Source organism: Camelus bactrianus, chromosome X (genome assembly GCF_048773025.1).
Source record: "Camelus bactrianus isolate YW-2024 breed Bactrian camel chromosome X, ASM4877302v1, whole genome shotgun sequence".
Classification (NCBI taxonomy): domain Eukaryota; kingdom Metazoa; phylum Chordata; class Mammalia; order Artiodactyla; family Camelidae; genus Camelus; species Camelus bactrianus.
In genome coordinates, this window is record NC_133575.1 from 83,535,680 (window position 1) to 83,550,778 (window position 15,099).

The window sequence follows — 15,099 nt, forward strand, 5'->3', positions numbered from 1 at the left end:
CCCTTTTTGACGCTTTCTGTTTCCCAGAGAAATCTCAAGTATCAACACGTTTTTCCTAAAAGCTGGGCTCACACGGCCAACTGTCTTAAACACCTCCACTTGAATAACACACAGGCACCTAACACTCAACAATAACAATAGCAAACATGTACTGAGTGTTTTCTGTGTGCCAGAGTTTATTGTAAACTCCTTCCATGTTTTATCTTATTTAATTCTCCAAATGACAATATGAGGTAAATACTATTATTTCCATTTTATAGATGAAGAATTAGGGCAAAGAGAAGTTATATAATTTTCCCAAAACCAAACTTAATATAAACAACGTTGAATTCATTATCTTTCTACCATCTTTCATATTTCATAAACTAATACAACCCAGCCAGAAATGTATAATAATTTTGAGTTCACTCTCTCCATTACCTGTTCATCTAATCAACTAAGCTATCTTCATCATTTTATTCTTAGTGCCCAGCAGAAAAAAATACTCAGTAAATAGTCATTCAATGAATGAACTTCCTTGATGGATTATATAAAATTTATGGCACATGCTTTTCCCAAAAATTCAGAAAAAATAAGAGTTAGGGTTGGGAGAAATTATACAAAGGACGACTTTTTTGTGATAAAGTTAGCTTATATACTACAAACTAGTATTAAAAAGGAGCATAGCAGACTGATTTACCTAGAAGTACAGCCTAGTTTATGAGTAAGAGGTACACATAAAAATGTTACAATTTTACATGAAGGGTACTTTATAGCCACAATAAAAAAACGTTAGATGATCATGGGAATGAAAAAGTATTTTAGGAATAGTTTCTCAAGGAAGATGCAACATTTACAGGAAAAATACTGACTTTCTGAGGATAGGAAAAATAAAAATTAGGGCAAACTTATAACTTTAAAATTATTTTGAATTATAATATTGTAAAAATGATATAAACATATGAGCAAGGTAATACCCTTAATGGACAAGTGGAAACAATGATTTATTAGGTAATGCAATTATAATGATTTTATAATTATATAAATTATGGGCAATTTTGTCTTCTTTTTGTGTAATTTCTATTTTGTTTTTTTAATTACATAGCACAAAGAAATACTTGAAGTAATATAATTAGAACAAGAATATAGATCTTTGGCAACTGTCAAGATGGAGATATCTAGCAGGGAGAGTATAGCTTAGCAGTAGAGTGCATGCGGAGCATGCATGAGGGTCCTGGGTTCAATCCCTAGGACCTCTTTTGAAAAATATAAATAAATAAATAAACCTAATTACCTCCCCCTGCAAAAGAAAAGATGGGGGGAGATCATCTAGGTCAGATCTCAAACTTTAGCTTGCATCAGAACCACTTAGCTTGTTAAAACAAGATTACCTGATCTTACCCCCAGAGTTAGATTCACTAAGTCTGCTATGAAGCTTAACTATATTTCTAACAAGCTTGCAGTCACAGTAAATCCTAATGTAACTGGTAGAGGGGCACACTTTGTTTAGGTAATATTTGACTGTGACATGAATCTCAGGTTGTCAACTGATTAATTTCTTGTTCTCATCAAGAGTCTGATGAATTTTGTTTAGCAGTATGCAACTTGGACACATTCCTTTGGCAGAATGTACATGCTTCATTGTATCTGTGATAAACTTACTTTTAAAAAGCAGTTTTATTGAGGTGAAATTAATATACAATAAACTGCACTTAAAGTATAGAATTTGAAATTTTTTTGTCACATATGTGACAATCAAAATAATGAACATATACATCACTCACAAAAATGACATTTTTTCAACAAATGGTGCTAAAAGAACTGGACATTCTATGCCAAAAAAAAAAAATGATTCTAGACACAGATCTTACACCTTCACAAAAATTAACTCAAAATGGATCAGAGACCTAAATGTAAAACACAAAACCACAAAACTCCTAGAAAACAACATGGGAAGAAATCTAGATGACCCTGGGTCTAGTGATGACTTTTTAGATACCACAACAAAGCCACAATCCATGAAAGAAATAATTGATAAGCTGGACTTCATGAAAATTAAAAATTTCTGCTCTGCAAAAGACAATGTAAAGAGAATGAGAAGACAGGCAACAGAGTGGGAGAAAATACTTGCAAAAGACACATCTGATAAAGTACTATTATCCAAAGTATACAAAGAACTCTTAAAACTCAACTATAAGAAACAAACAACCTGATTTTAAAATGGGCCAAAGACTAACAGACACCTTACTGAAAAAGATATACAGATGGCAAATAAGCGTATGAAAAGATGCTCCACGTCATTGTCATCAGGGAAATGCAAACTAAAAGAACAATGAAATATCACTACATACCCATTAGACTGGCCCAAATCCAGGACATTAACAACACCAAATGCTGGAAAGGATGTGGAGCAACAGAATTCTCATTCATTGCTGGTGGGAAGGCAAAATAGTACAGCCACTTTGGAAGATAGTTTGGCAGGTTCTTTCAAAACTAAACATACTCTTAACATACGATCTAGCTGTCACATTCCTTGGTATTTTCTCAGAGGAGTTGAAAATTTATGTCCACACAAAAACATGCACACAGATGTTTACAGCAGCTTTATTCATAATTGCCAAACTTGGAAGCACCCAAGATGTCTTTCATTAGGTGAATGGATAAAGTGTGATGCATCCAGACAACAGAATATTACTCAGCCTAAAAAGAAACAAGCTATCAAGCCATGAAAAGACATGGAGGAGTTTTAAATGCATATTACTGAAAAGGCTGCATGCCTTGTGATTCTAATTATATGATGTTCTGGAAAAGACAAAATTACGGGAACAGTAAAAAGATCAGGGGCTGCCAGCGGGTACAGGGGGGGAGATGAATAGGTGGAGCACAGAGTATTTTTAGGGCAGTGAAAATACTCTGTATGATAAAATATGATGGGTGCATGTTATTATACATTTGTCCAAACCCACAGAAGGTATAACATGAAGAATGAACTCAAAGGTAAACTATAAAGAGTGGTAATGATGTGTTCATGTAGGTATATCCATTGTAACAAATGTACCACTCTGGTGGGGGATGTTGATAGTAGGGGAGGCTATATGCATGTGTTGGGGCAGAGCATTTAATCTGTATCTCTCAATTTTTCTGTGAACCTAAAACTACTCTAAAAAAATAAAATCTTTAACTAAAAAATAGCAATATTAGGGTAAACATTATAAATGTTTAAAAAATTTTTCTTTGTCCCTCTTTATAACATTTTCCTCATGCCTCTGCCCATTCCCCCATGTAATTACTTATTTGCTTTCTATCACCCTAGATTAATTTGCATTTTCTAGAATTTTATATAAACGGAATTACACAGCATGTACTCTTTCGTCTAACTTTTCACTCAGCATAATTATTTTGAGATTTAGACATGTGGTGTGTCAACAGTTCATTCCTTTTTATTGCTGAATATTATTTCATTGTATAAATATACATTTGACCTTTGAACATCATGGGGCTTAGGAGTGTTAACCCCTATGCAGGTAAAAAAATATGAGTATAACTTTACACTTGGCAACCACAGATAGCACAGTACTCTAATATGTATTTATTGGAAGATATATGCATATAAGTAGACTCACACAGTTTATATCTGTTGTGTTGAAGGGTCAACTGTGCTACAATTTGTTGATTCATCCACCTGTTAAAAGGCAATTGAGTTGTTTCCTTTTCTGGCTATTACAAATAAAGCTACCATGAACTCAGGTACAAGTTTTATATAGATACATGCTTTCATTTCTCATGGGTAAATACTTAGTAATGGACAGGGTCATAGGACAGGTTTATCTTTTTAAGAAAATGCTAAAATGTTTTCAAAGTGTTTGCATCATTCTAGGGTCACACCAGCAATCTATGATAGTTCCAGTTGCTCCACATCCTTGCCTACATTTGGTATGGCTATGTTTTAGTATTTATATATTCTAATAGGTTTACAGTGGTATCTCACTATGTTTTTTGTGCATTTCCCTAAATAATGTTGACTAACTTTTCATGTGTCTATTTTCCTTCTACATATCTTCTTTTGGGAATTGTCTTAAAATCTTTTGCCAATTTTTTTCTAACTTTATTTTATTTGGGGATGTTTGTTTTATTATTTAGTTTTGAAGCTTCTTTATATATTCTGGTTTCAAGATTCTTATCAGATGTGATTTATACATATTTTTCCCTAGACTGTGGGTTATCATTTCATTCTCTTAACAATTTCTTCAAAAAAGAGTAAGTTCTTAATTTTGATGAAACATAATTTTTATCAGCCTTTTCTTTTATGGATCATGTTTTTGGTATCATATTTAAGAAATATCTACCTAAGCCAAAGTCACAAGGATTTTATCCTATGTCCTCTTCTAAAAGATTTATAGATTTAGGTTTTATATTTAGGTCTATGATTCATTTTGAGTTAATTTTGTATACAGTGCAAGTAATGAGCCAAAGTCCATTTTTGTGCATATGCAGATCCAATTCTTTCAGTACTATTTGTTGAAAAGACTACCTTTTCTCCATTGCATTGCCTTTATACTTCTGTCAAAAAAAATCAGTTCATCATACACTATGGGTCTAGTTATGGACTCTATTCTGTTCCATTCACCTATATGTCTGTTCTTTAGCTATTAGCACACTATCATGTTTACTGTAGTTCTATACGAAGTCTTCGAATTATGTAATATAAATACTCCAACTTTGGGGGTTTTTTTAAAGTTGTATTAGCATTTCCATCTAAATTTTAGAATCAGCTTTTTAATTTCTTTAAGAAAAGCAAGAGTGTTCATTGAACCTATAGATGAAATGAGAGAACTGGCATCTTAGCAATACTGAGTCTTCTAATCCTTGAACATGATACGTCTTCATTAATTCAAGTTTTCTTCTCTCCGTAATATTTTTGTAGTTTTCAGTGCACTGGACTTGCACAGTTTTGTCTAATTTAATCCTATGTATTTCAAATTTTTGATGCTCTTGCAAAAGGCATTTTTCATAATTTCAATTTCCTAATTTTCAGTATTAGCATATAGAAATATAGCTGTTTTTTGTTTATTGATCTTATCTTATTGGTTTTGTTTATCTGTGATCTTTCTAAACTCAGAAGTTTTTGGACCATTTTACTATTGTTCATCTGCAAGAAAAGAGAGAGTTTTGCTTCCTGCTTTCCAGTCTGGATGATTTTCCTTTTCGTTTTCTTGTCTTACTGCACTGGCAGTTGAATAGAAATGGTAAGAGCAGACATGTTCCTGATCTTAGAAGAAAGGAATGTAAATCTTCTGCCACTGAATATAATATTAGCTAGAGGGGTTTGGTAGGTGCCTCTTAAGATCAAGGAAATCCATTCTATTCCTAGTTTGTTGAGAGTTTTTATCAGAAATGGATGATGAATTTCAGTAAATACTTTCTCTGCATCCATTGAGATAATTATATGGTGGGCTTATTTATGTTTAAACCTTTTTAGCCTTTTAATATGGTAAATTACAATTTTTGATTTTCAAATGTTAAACCAACCATGTATTCCTGGCATAAACCCTTCTTGCTAAGAAAACATTATCCACTTTATATGCCATGGGATCTGACTTGCCAAAATTTTGTTCCTCAATTCTGCATCTATGTTAATGAACTATAGTTTTCTGATTTTGTAATTTTGTCTTTGTCTGATTTGGGTATTAGGGCATATCTGTTTCATAAAATTAGTTGGTCATCAGTCCTTACCCCTCTATTTTCTGAGTTTATGAAAGATTAATATGGTCTCTTACATTAATGTTTCATATAACTCACCAGTGAAAACTTCCAGGCTGGAATTTTTACATGTGCATGGGAAGGGTTTGGTAATTCAACTTCCTTAGCAGATAATAGGGCTACTCATAATTTTTGTTTCATTTAGTTAGTTTTAGGTAATGTGTGTTTCTCAAGTTATTTGTCCAACTTTCAGTCTTCTCCTTTCAGCTGTTGAAAGCCCATCTGGTAAACTGCTCTCTCTTACATCTTGCTTTTCAAATCTAGGTTTACATCTCTTTTTTTTTTTTTTTTTACAGTTTCCATTGCTCTGTTGTGATTCTCTATCTGTTCCATTATAAGCAGAGCTCCCTTTAAATCAACAAATATATTTATCCTATATGCTTTAAATCTCTGTCTAAAAATTCTAACTTCTGTGTTATTGCAAACTTAGTTTTCATTGATTGGTCTTCTTGACTATGGGTCACTTTTACTTGTTACTTCTCATGTCTAGGAAGTTTTAATTGCATACTGGACTCTAGTTAATATGCAGACATTCCAGATTTTTTTTTTAAATCCTTTAAAAAGTACTGAACTTTTGTTTTAGGAAATAGTTAACTCGGCTGAACTAACACTTAAAACTCTATTTTCCTTTCAGTGGACGGCAGTTAAATCTATGTTCAGTTATTGCAGACTTTCAGCTGTTCCTTTTTGCTGGGTTGTACGAATCCTCCCTTATACTTATAAAGTTCAGGATTCAATCAAGGATTTGGGTGGCATTTAAAAGCAGATTTTTAGGCTTTCCCTTCCATGGTTCCCTCCATTCCAGCATATCCCTCATCACTTTCCAGCTATTCTGGCATCCTCAATTCTGTTCTCTGACTTTTTAAGTCACTAAAACTGTGGTTTTTCTGTCTGGGTTTTAGCCATCCTTTGCCACGCAGACTGAAGATCCCAGGAAAAAAAGCCACATAAATGCAAACTTGCCCAATGTACTTCCTTTTTTTAAAAGGTAGAATCCTTTCTACTTTTTTTCCTGCTTTGGTCACTCTCCTGTGTTATTAAATAGCTGTTATATTTTGTCAAGTGTTTACTTCTTATCTCAAGAAGAGTTAATCTAACAAAAGTCATTCCACTAACATTAGAAATTAATCCCTCTTGGTCTTTTTACCACTACAGAGAGTGCCTTTACTATAAAACTGTTCTCCTCAAACTAATGTTATTCAAACAGGGGTTCTGTATAACACTACTCAATTACTATTAATAGGTGTTCTGTTAGAAGGAAAGTGAGTTAAATGGTTAACAAGAGCTTGGAAATATAGCACTGCAAAATAGGTTTCTTTAAATCCAGGATTTTAAACATCTTTAATATGCTAGTGTACCTTCTATACACCTAAATGGAATACGCTATTGAGATATTGTCCCAAACTTTTTCATATATAATTAGTAGCATTCACTGATTCATTCAAAAATATTTACTGAGCTCCAAAGAGTGGAGACTAGAGTATGATCACCTTTTTCCCAAGACAATTCTTTTTAGGCCACAATTCACTATCCCTTTTTAGTCTTCTAATTTCAATGTCAATCACTGACTCATAGTGGCTAGGTTTAAGCTATTTAATCTTCACTAATACTTTGTGATCATCATATCAATACAATAGGGATGCTGTTGTAGGAGAAGTGAAATGAAAATAGAGATGCACCAATCATTAACTTAAATTACATGGATTAGATAAAAATACGTAAAATTGCCTAGTATGGTATCTACCACAGATTAGTAGCCTGATAAATGTTTGGTTCCTCCTTAAGTGTTTTTGCCTTCTTTTGCCGATTAACTCAGTGATTTCAACAAGATTCATCAGAAATTGGCAGACTACAACTCTCGGGCCAAATGCAGTCAGAAGCATGTTTGGTATAGTCAAAGAATTAAGAATTTTTTTTTAACACCTTTAAAGGGCTATTTTTAAAAAAAGAGAGAAAAAATATGTGGCAGAGACTTTATGTGGCCCACAAAGCCTAAAATATTTACTATATAGCTTTCACAGAAAATGTTTGCTGATACCTGAGATACAGTCTAATCTTTAGAGCAATCTAAAATAAGCAGTATAAAAAATTCATTTTATTTACGTAGATACTGACGTAGAAGCCCTGTTTTTTTTTTTAAATAAACTGCTATTTTATTGATTTTCGAAGTATTCAAAGGCTCATCTCACATCTTACCTTTTCTCCTTTTATACCAGTACAGTCACATTTTGATCCTGGAGAACATCCATAGCAAGCCTATAAGGAAGATAAAGAGGGAAGAAAATCATTAAATATGAACCTGAAAACCAGACTCTGACATACATCTCAACTGAATTCAAGTCATCATTACAATCCAAACTTGTAAAAACAACTACCAGAAAAATATCTGAAAGGATATATACTAAATTGCAAACAATGGTTACCTCTGGGGAACGTTTCATCTTTTATCGTATACATTTCTGTTTGAAATTTTCACAATGAGCAAATGTAATTTTTATAACTTTAAAGTGAAAAATCTTTCACAAAGACATAAAAAATGAAAAAAAACCACACAACTTCCCTGAAATATGTTTTACAGCTGTTAGGAACTCCTTTTCTTCTCCTAACATCACCTACAAGAAATTACCTCTCAACCTATATTAACAAAGACCTTGGCAACTAGCCAAGGATGCCTGCCACTTGAAGTCCCTTGCTTCTCTGCATTCATGAGCAATCACAGAGCATGAAGTACATAATTCTATATTTTACCACCTTTCTTTTCTTTGCTTCCACTGTTTCACCACTAGATGCTCAGTATCTAACAGTTCCAGGCTTTACCCCAAATACTGTTCCCACAGCTTAGATGGTCTAAATAGCCACTTTTAACAAGTTCATTCACTTGTATTAGGAACTGAGGTCCTGAAGACTCAAAAATATCCTCCTCTAAAATAAGAACCTATAGGACAAGAAGACAATAGATGACTTCTGCCATCCAGAACTATCCTTTACTCTGGCATGAAGCTTAACTGCTTAGAAAAACAAATAGTAATTAGTTTAACATATGTAGATAACTCAGCATTTACGTACAATAAGGAATTATGCTTCTCACCAAAAAATAGAAACTTTTGAATATGAAAATGAATGTGTATATCCATGTATGACTGAAGCATTGTGCTGTACACCAGAAATTGACACAACACTGTAAACTGCCTATACCTCAACAAAAAAAAATAAACACCAGGTTAAAAAAAATAGAAACTTTTATGTGATGTAATTACCAATTAATGTTTACCAATGTTCAGCCTTGGGAGCCTATAACTTAAAATGTACCTTAGCCTCCTTCCCAACATTCCATGCTTTCCTTTACTCCAATTACTACCAGAGTACCTTCCCCAGTCTTTATCAAGCTACTAACCTCATTCTTTTAGTTAGAATTCCTAACCCACTCACCTACAATCTGAAGCAATCCTCAAGCTGAAACTCCTTTTCCCAACTATAAGAGCAAATAATAATGGCTTGATGTTGGAGGAAATCTCTCATTCACAATGCAAAAGGTTGTTCATGTAAAAGATGTGCATTTGACATTTCTAATTAAAAATCTGTTATGTAGCCATTATTTATTATACACAGATGATTAGGTTATACACTCTAGTTTTAGTATTACACATCAACTACATTACAGGTTAAATAGACTTATTCACACTTACTCATCAAACATGAACTGAGCATGATTAGAGGGCAGAAAACTTGTTAGGCACTAAAAATGAATAAGAAACAGTTCCTTCCAACATATATAACTAATGCAATACCTACTGCTCACTTGTTATGTGCCAGCCACTATATTATGTTAAGTGCACATAGAGATACTAAGACAACGCATCATTGCTCTCTAATGGGAAGGATAATCCCATACACAAAAATTACATTACAGTATGTTAGGAATAGAGGTTAATTTAAGATATATAATAGTGTTTGTGCAAACATGAATTCTACATTCCAAAATATAACTTACACATTTTAGAAGACGCTGCTTCATGAAAATGGCTATATTAGAGTATGTATATTATCAATACTCAATTACATGCATTAATGCAGGAGTAAAGGATGGTGATAATCCAAAATGGCTGTAAATCTAAGAATTAACATTTGGCTGTGATATACGTCTGCACTTTACATATAAATATATTTGCATAGTTTTTGTGTTGTTAGTAAAAGATGGTACAACCTTCCATTTTCATGTTTCATTAAAAGTTGTACCTTTTTATGTAGGTACTGTATGTTTTCTGTATGTTGGAATATGTATATATAAAATACTGTATGTGATCACTTATATGTGGAATCTAAAAAGTAAAACAAACTAGTGAATATATAAAAAAAGAAACAGACTCATAGACATAGAAAACAAATCAGTGGTTATCAGTGGAGAGATAGAAGGGGGAAAGGCAAGATATGGGTAGGGGATTAAAAGGTACAAACTACTATGTACAAAGTAAATAAGCTACAAGGATATATTGTACAGCACAGGGAATATACCCAATATTTTATAATAATTATAAATGGAGAATAATCTTTAAAAATTGTGATTTATTATGTTGTAGACCTGAAACATATAATATTATAGATCAACTATATCTCAATTAAAAAAATAAAAAAGAATTTTAAAAACAAATCAAGCTTTTAAAAAATACAAATTAAGTTCCTGAGAATAATGCAAAGTGATAGCCTAACAGGATTTCATCAATATGGAGAAAATACTGTGTGATTCATACTTATAATTGTATTTCTAACTTTTCAGTATCCAACAATATTCTCTAATTCCTAACAATTTATAAACAAACAATAAAAATTTTAAATAACCTTGTGTGTCATTTAAAAAGTGATTTTACACAAAGTTTTTTGAAAAATTAGTAATTTCATCTTTTTGCACTTCTTTATTACTTAACATGTAGTTGTAATTTAGAGAGGTCACTACTTAAAACATTTGGTAATTACAGAAAATTCTGCATTCAATTTGAAATTTTAAATTATATTCTATTTATTCCACTTAGGTTGTGATAATGACTTTGGTACTCAGTTCAAAAAAAAAAAAGCAATTGTAATACGCATACCAAGCACTAGATGCCACTTTCCATACAGTTATAACCATTATGCCCACAAGGAAATAGCCCCAAATATGGTATCTGTTTAATGGAGCAACTTGTTTTTTACCAACATCTACTAATACTGAATAGGTACTTAACCACCAAGCACAAAGTTTGGGCTATGAGTTATACAAAAAAATGGGTGCTGCCTTTAAGGAACTTGCAGTCTATCAAAAACAAAACAAAACAAAACAAAACAAAACAAAACAAAACAAAACAAAACAAACTAGGCCCAAACAAATGAAGATAACATTTAAATACAGTGGAATAATAATAAAGCAAACAATGGTAAGAAAAAGAGCTCTAAGATACAAGAAATACATCCTGAGTTTACCTCAGGAACTGATTCATTAGATGACTATGGATAAGTCCTTCCCATATCCCAGGGCTCAGGTTCTTCTTTGTTAAGATGAGGTAGACATTATGATATCTTTAGGTAGCTTCCAGCTTTTACAGCCTGTGATTCAGAAGGATTTACCAAGTAAAAATGAGTTGTATAATCAATAATTGCCATCAAACTTAAGAGAGTTCCCTTGAGCCTACGAGTGTTCATAATGGCTCTATAGAGAGGTAAATAACTCCACTTCAGTTTTTTAAAATGAGTAGAAAAATACCTAAAGGGAAAATGGCCATACTAAGCAATAAGATTAAAACACAATTTTTTTCTGGCCAAAGAGTCAGGTAAAAAAACATTAAATATACCAGTCTAATGGACTTCTGAAGTCCATTTGAAAAAAGTACAGAAGGAGATTAGTCAAAAAAAAAAAAAAACAACTTTCAAAAACTGTGGAAAAACAGATTCTACAAAGTCATTGAAAACTGTTAGAGCAAGAACACTGATGCAACAACAGTAATGTTTAAACTTTTTAGTGTGGGAAAAATAATAAAGAAGTAAGTAAATAAGATTTGTTTCTCATGTAAATAAAATACATCATAAAGATACAATAATTAAAACAGTGTGGTATTGTTCAAAGGATAGGCAGCTCAATGAAGCAAAATACAAAGGCCAGAAACATATCTACACACACACACACACTTTACTGTATGACAAAAGTTAGCATATCAAATAGATGTGCAAATAATGTATTGTTCAACATATGGTGCTAGAACAAGTATAGAAAGCAATGTTTGCACCTCAGGCTCCTACAATTAAACAAAAAATACCAGATATGAAACTAAAAGTACAAATAAAAGCAAACTTCTCTATGTATTCGGACAACTTAAAGAAACTCACAAAAATTCATATACTAGGACCTCTTCCTAAAGATTTTGTTTCAGTAAGCTTGAGGCTGGCTACCAGACCTGAAATTTTAGCAAATATCTCTAGGAGATTCTGATTCAGGGGTTCTAAGATATACACTACAAAATAATGACATAGAGAAATTAGAAATATTCCAATAACATGGTGAGTTAGTTATTCAGACTGAAATGTCTGCTTAAAAAAAACTTGTATGCTTGAAAAAATATAAAAATAACTTAAAAGCATCAAACAGAAGCAGAAGATAATTTATCAAGCCAAAATCTACTGGGGGAGAGGGGAAAGAGTAAATTCATCAATGAAACTACTTTTGCCCTAAGGGCATTTACCAAACTTGGCGAATTTGAGATTCTTGTTTTACAGTGTAAAGGAGTAGTACCACATAAGAGTACCCTTTAATCCTACTCACAGGGAACTTTAAGAAAAAAATATCTTGGCTCTCAGCAGAGAAGTAGAGAGGGAAAATATCCTTTAGAAACTATAATGACAAGCTGACCCTCATACAGACTTGCAATCCAAATTAGCGATTAGCTGGGTGACCTCCTAATATCAAAGTGCAAATTTGTTTAGAGTGGAATCAAACTGTTTTGACCTCCCAGAGGCTGGGCAGAAATATATGTAAATCCTATGCAGAAGAGCATGCTTTCATATTAAACTTCAAAGAATTCCAAAAAATAATTTTTAAAAGGAAAATAAGCCACCCTATTCAAAACTCACTAAGCATACAGGAAACAAAATACCATGAGCAACAACCAGGAGAAATACCTGATAGCAGAAACTATTCAGCAAAGTTTTCAAATATTAGAATTACTAGACACAAAATATAAAGTGACATATTTTTACAACTATGAAAGATTTTTTTTAATTTGAAGAATAAAGGGACCAGAAAAATTTTTTAAAAGTAATATAGCTGAATTGAAATACAATATTAATTCTAGAAGTAAAAATGATGAAATTTAAAACTCATTGGATGGCTTCACAGCAAACTAGATACACCTGAAGAGACTTAGTAAAGTTAAAACACTTGGCAAAGTGAAAAGGAATTACTTATAATGTAGAACAGAGATAAAACATATAGGAAACGTGAAAGAATAATTAAGAGACATGGAAGAAAGAGTGAAGAAGTATAGCAAATGGATAATTTACATGGTTACAGAAGAACTAAGGTCTGAAATACAAAATAGGAATGAAGAGGGGAAAAAGCAGTAAATTTTTGGTTGAATTTAGTTAAAATTTACTATAAAACACAATTTTAAAAATAGGTACAGGGTTAAAAAATGAATACTAAAAGAAAAACAGTGATAATACAATGTAAATGGGAGAGGATGAGTGATGTGAAAGTATTCTAAGGTCCTTGCAATTGTGTAAAAAACAAGCATAGACATCGATTACTTTAGACTTTGATAGGCATAAGCATACAACCTAGGAATTCTAACTTCTACGATAAACCTTAAAAGAAGAAAAGTGAGGTATTCATTCCGAACTAGTAGAGGGGGACAATACTCAATAAATCCAAAAGAAGGCAAAAAAGAGAGACAGACAGAGATAGAAAATGCTAACTTAGTAAAAACAATGCAAATAAAAGAAATATATCAGTAATTACATTAAGCGCAGTTAAATGTAAAATAAGACAGCGTGAGGAAATAATCACACAAATTTGGAATATGGTACATTACGCAAAGACAAATAGCATGGACTCCTCAAAGTCAATGTCATGCCATAGGAGAGATGACTTTGTAAATGACAGTTTGAGGAACTCTGTGAACCATCTCCTTAACAAAACAACAATAGTGAAATTTAGAAAAAAAAATTTAGCCTCTGGATATTGCCTGATGAACCTACAGCAAATGAAGAAACTTTTATTCAACAAAATTTACTAAATCTCAGTATGAACAGCAAGAATCTATGGCATTTTATCCATGATATACTCCCTTCCCTTCTCCCTCCACTGATCAGCTTGACAAAAGCTCCATACAAGGTGGGAGCAGACATGAACCCAGAGCTCCTTCTCCCTCCAGCTCACAGTTAAGCACTATAGGACCTGCTTTACAAAAAATACTAAAGGAAATTGTTCATGCAAAAAACAAGCGAACTTAAACAGTAACTGAATACACACACACACACAAAAGGGTGGTGGTAAACATAACTTTGCAATTGTAAAAAGCAGTACAAGTGCATAGTTCTGTACCTTACTTCTCTTAAGTGACTTAAAAACTGATTATGTAAAACATATGGGTATACTGGCACTGTTGGGCTTGTAATATATAGAAGTGTAACATATTTGACAATAACATAACAAAGAAGGTTGTAGAAGCAAACTACTAAAACAAGAAATTTATAACACATAATAATTTGCGTTCATTGGAACAAAAGAACCAGAAATGTCATATAAGAAGTTCAATATAACAAATTATAAATATATACTTCCTCTCTTTGCCTTTCTCAGCTTCTTTAAAGTCATAAAGTTATATAACATTCTAATTCTAATTACAACAGTGTATTTTTTAGTTTGTGACATATATAAATAGATATAATATGTGTAACAATAAATAAAATGTAACAGAGCTCATAGGAGTAATATTTCTACATTTTACTGAAATTAAGTTGCTGTATCTTAAGTAGATTCTAATAGGTTATGTCCATGGTAAGCCCTAGAGCAACCACTAAGAAACCAACTAAAAAAAAGCAGTGAAGAGCTGGTGGGAATGCAGTTTGGTGCAGCCACTATGGAAAACAGTGTGGAGATTCCTCAAAAGACTAGGAACAGACTTACCATATGACCCAGGAATCCCACTCCTGGGCTTGTATCCAGAAGGAAATCTACTTCAGGATGACACCTGCACCCCAATGTTCATAGCAGCACTATTTACAATAGCCAAAACATGGAAACAGCCTAAATGTCCATCAACAGGTGACTGGATAAAGAAGAAGTGGTATATGCATACAATGGAATACTACTCAGCCATAAAAACCGACAACATA

At 32.6% G+C, this 15,099-nt stretch overlaps 1 protein-coding gene across 1 annotated transcript in view; it reads right to left on the reverse strand.

The window, feature by feature from the left end:
* The window catches only part of COL4A5 (collagen type IV alpha 5 chain), a 196,253-nt gene that overhangs the window by 108,406 nt on the left and 72,748 nt on the right, over positions 1 to 15,099 (reverse strand). Inside the window, exon 2 of the mRNA XM_010946101.3 lies at positions 7,936 to 7,995. Coding sequence (XP_010944403.2) covers positions 7,936 to 7,995 — 60 coding nt within the window. The remainder of the gene's footprint in view (positions 1 to 7,935; positions 7,996 to 15,099) is intronic.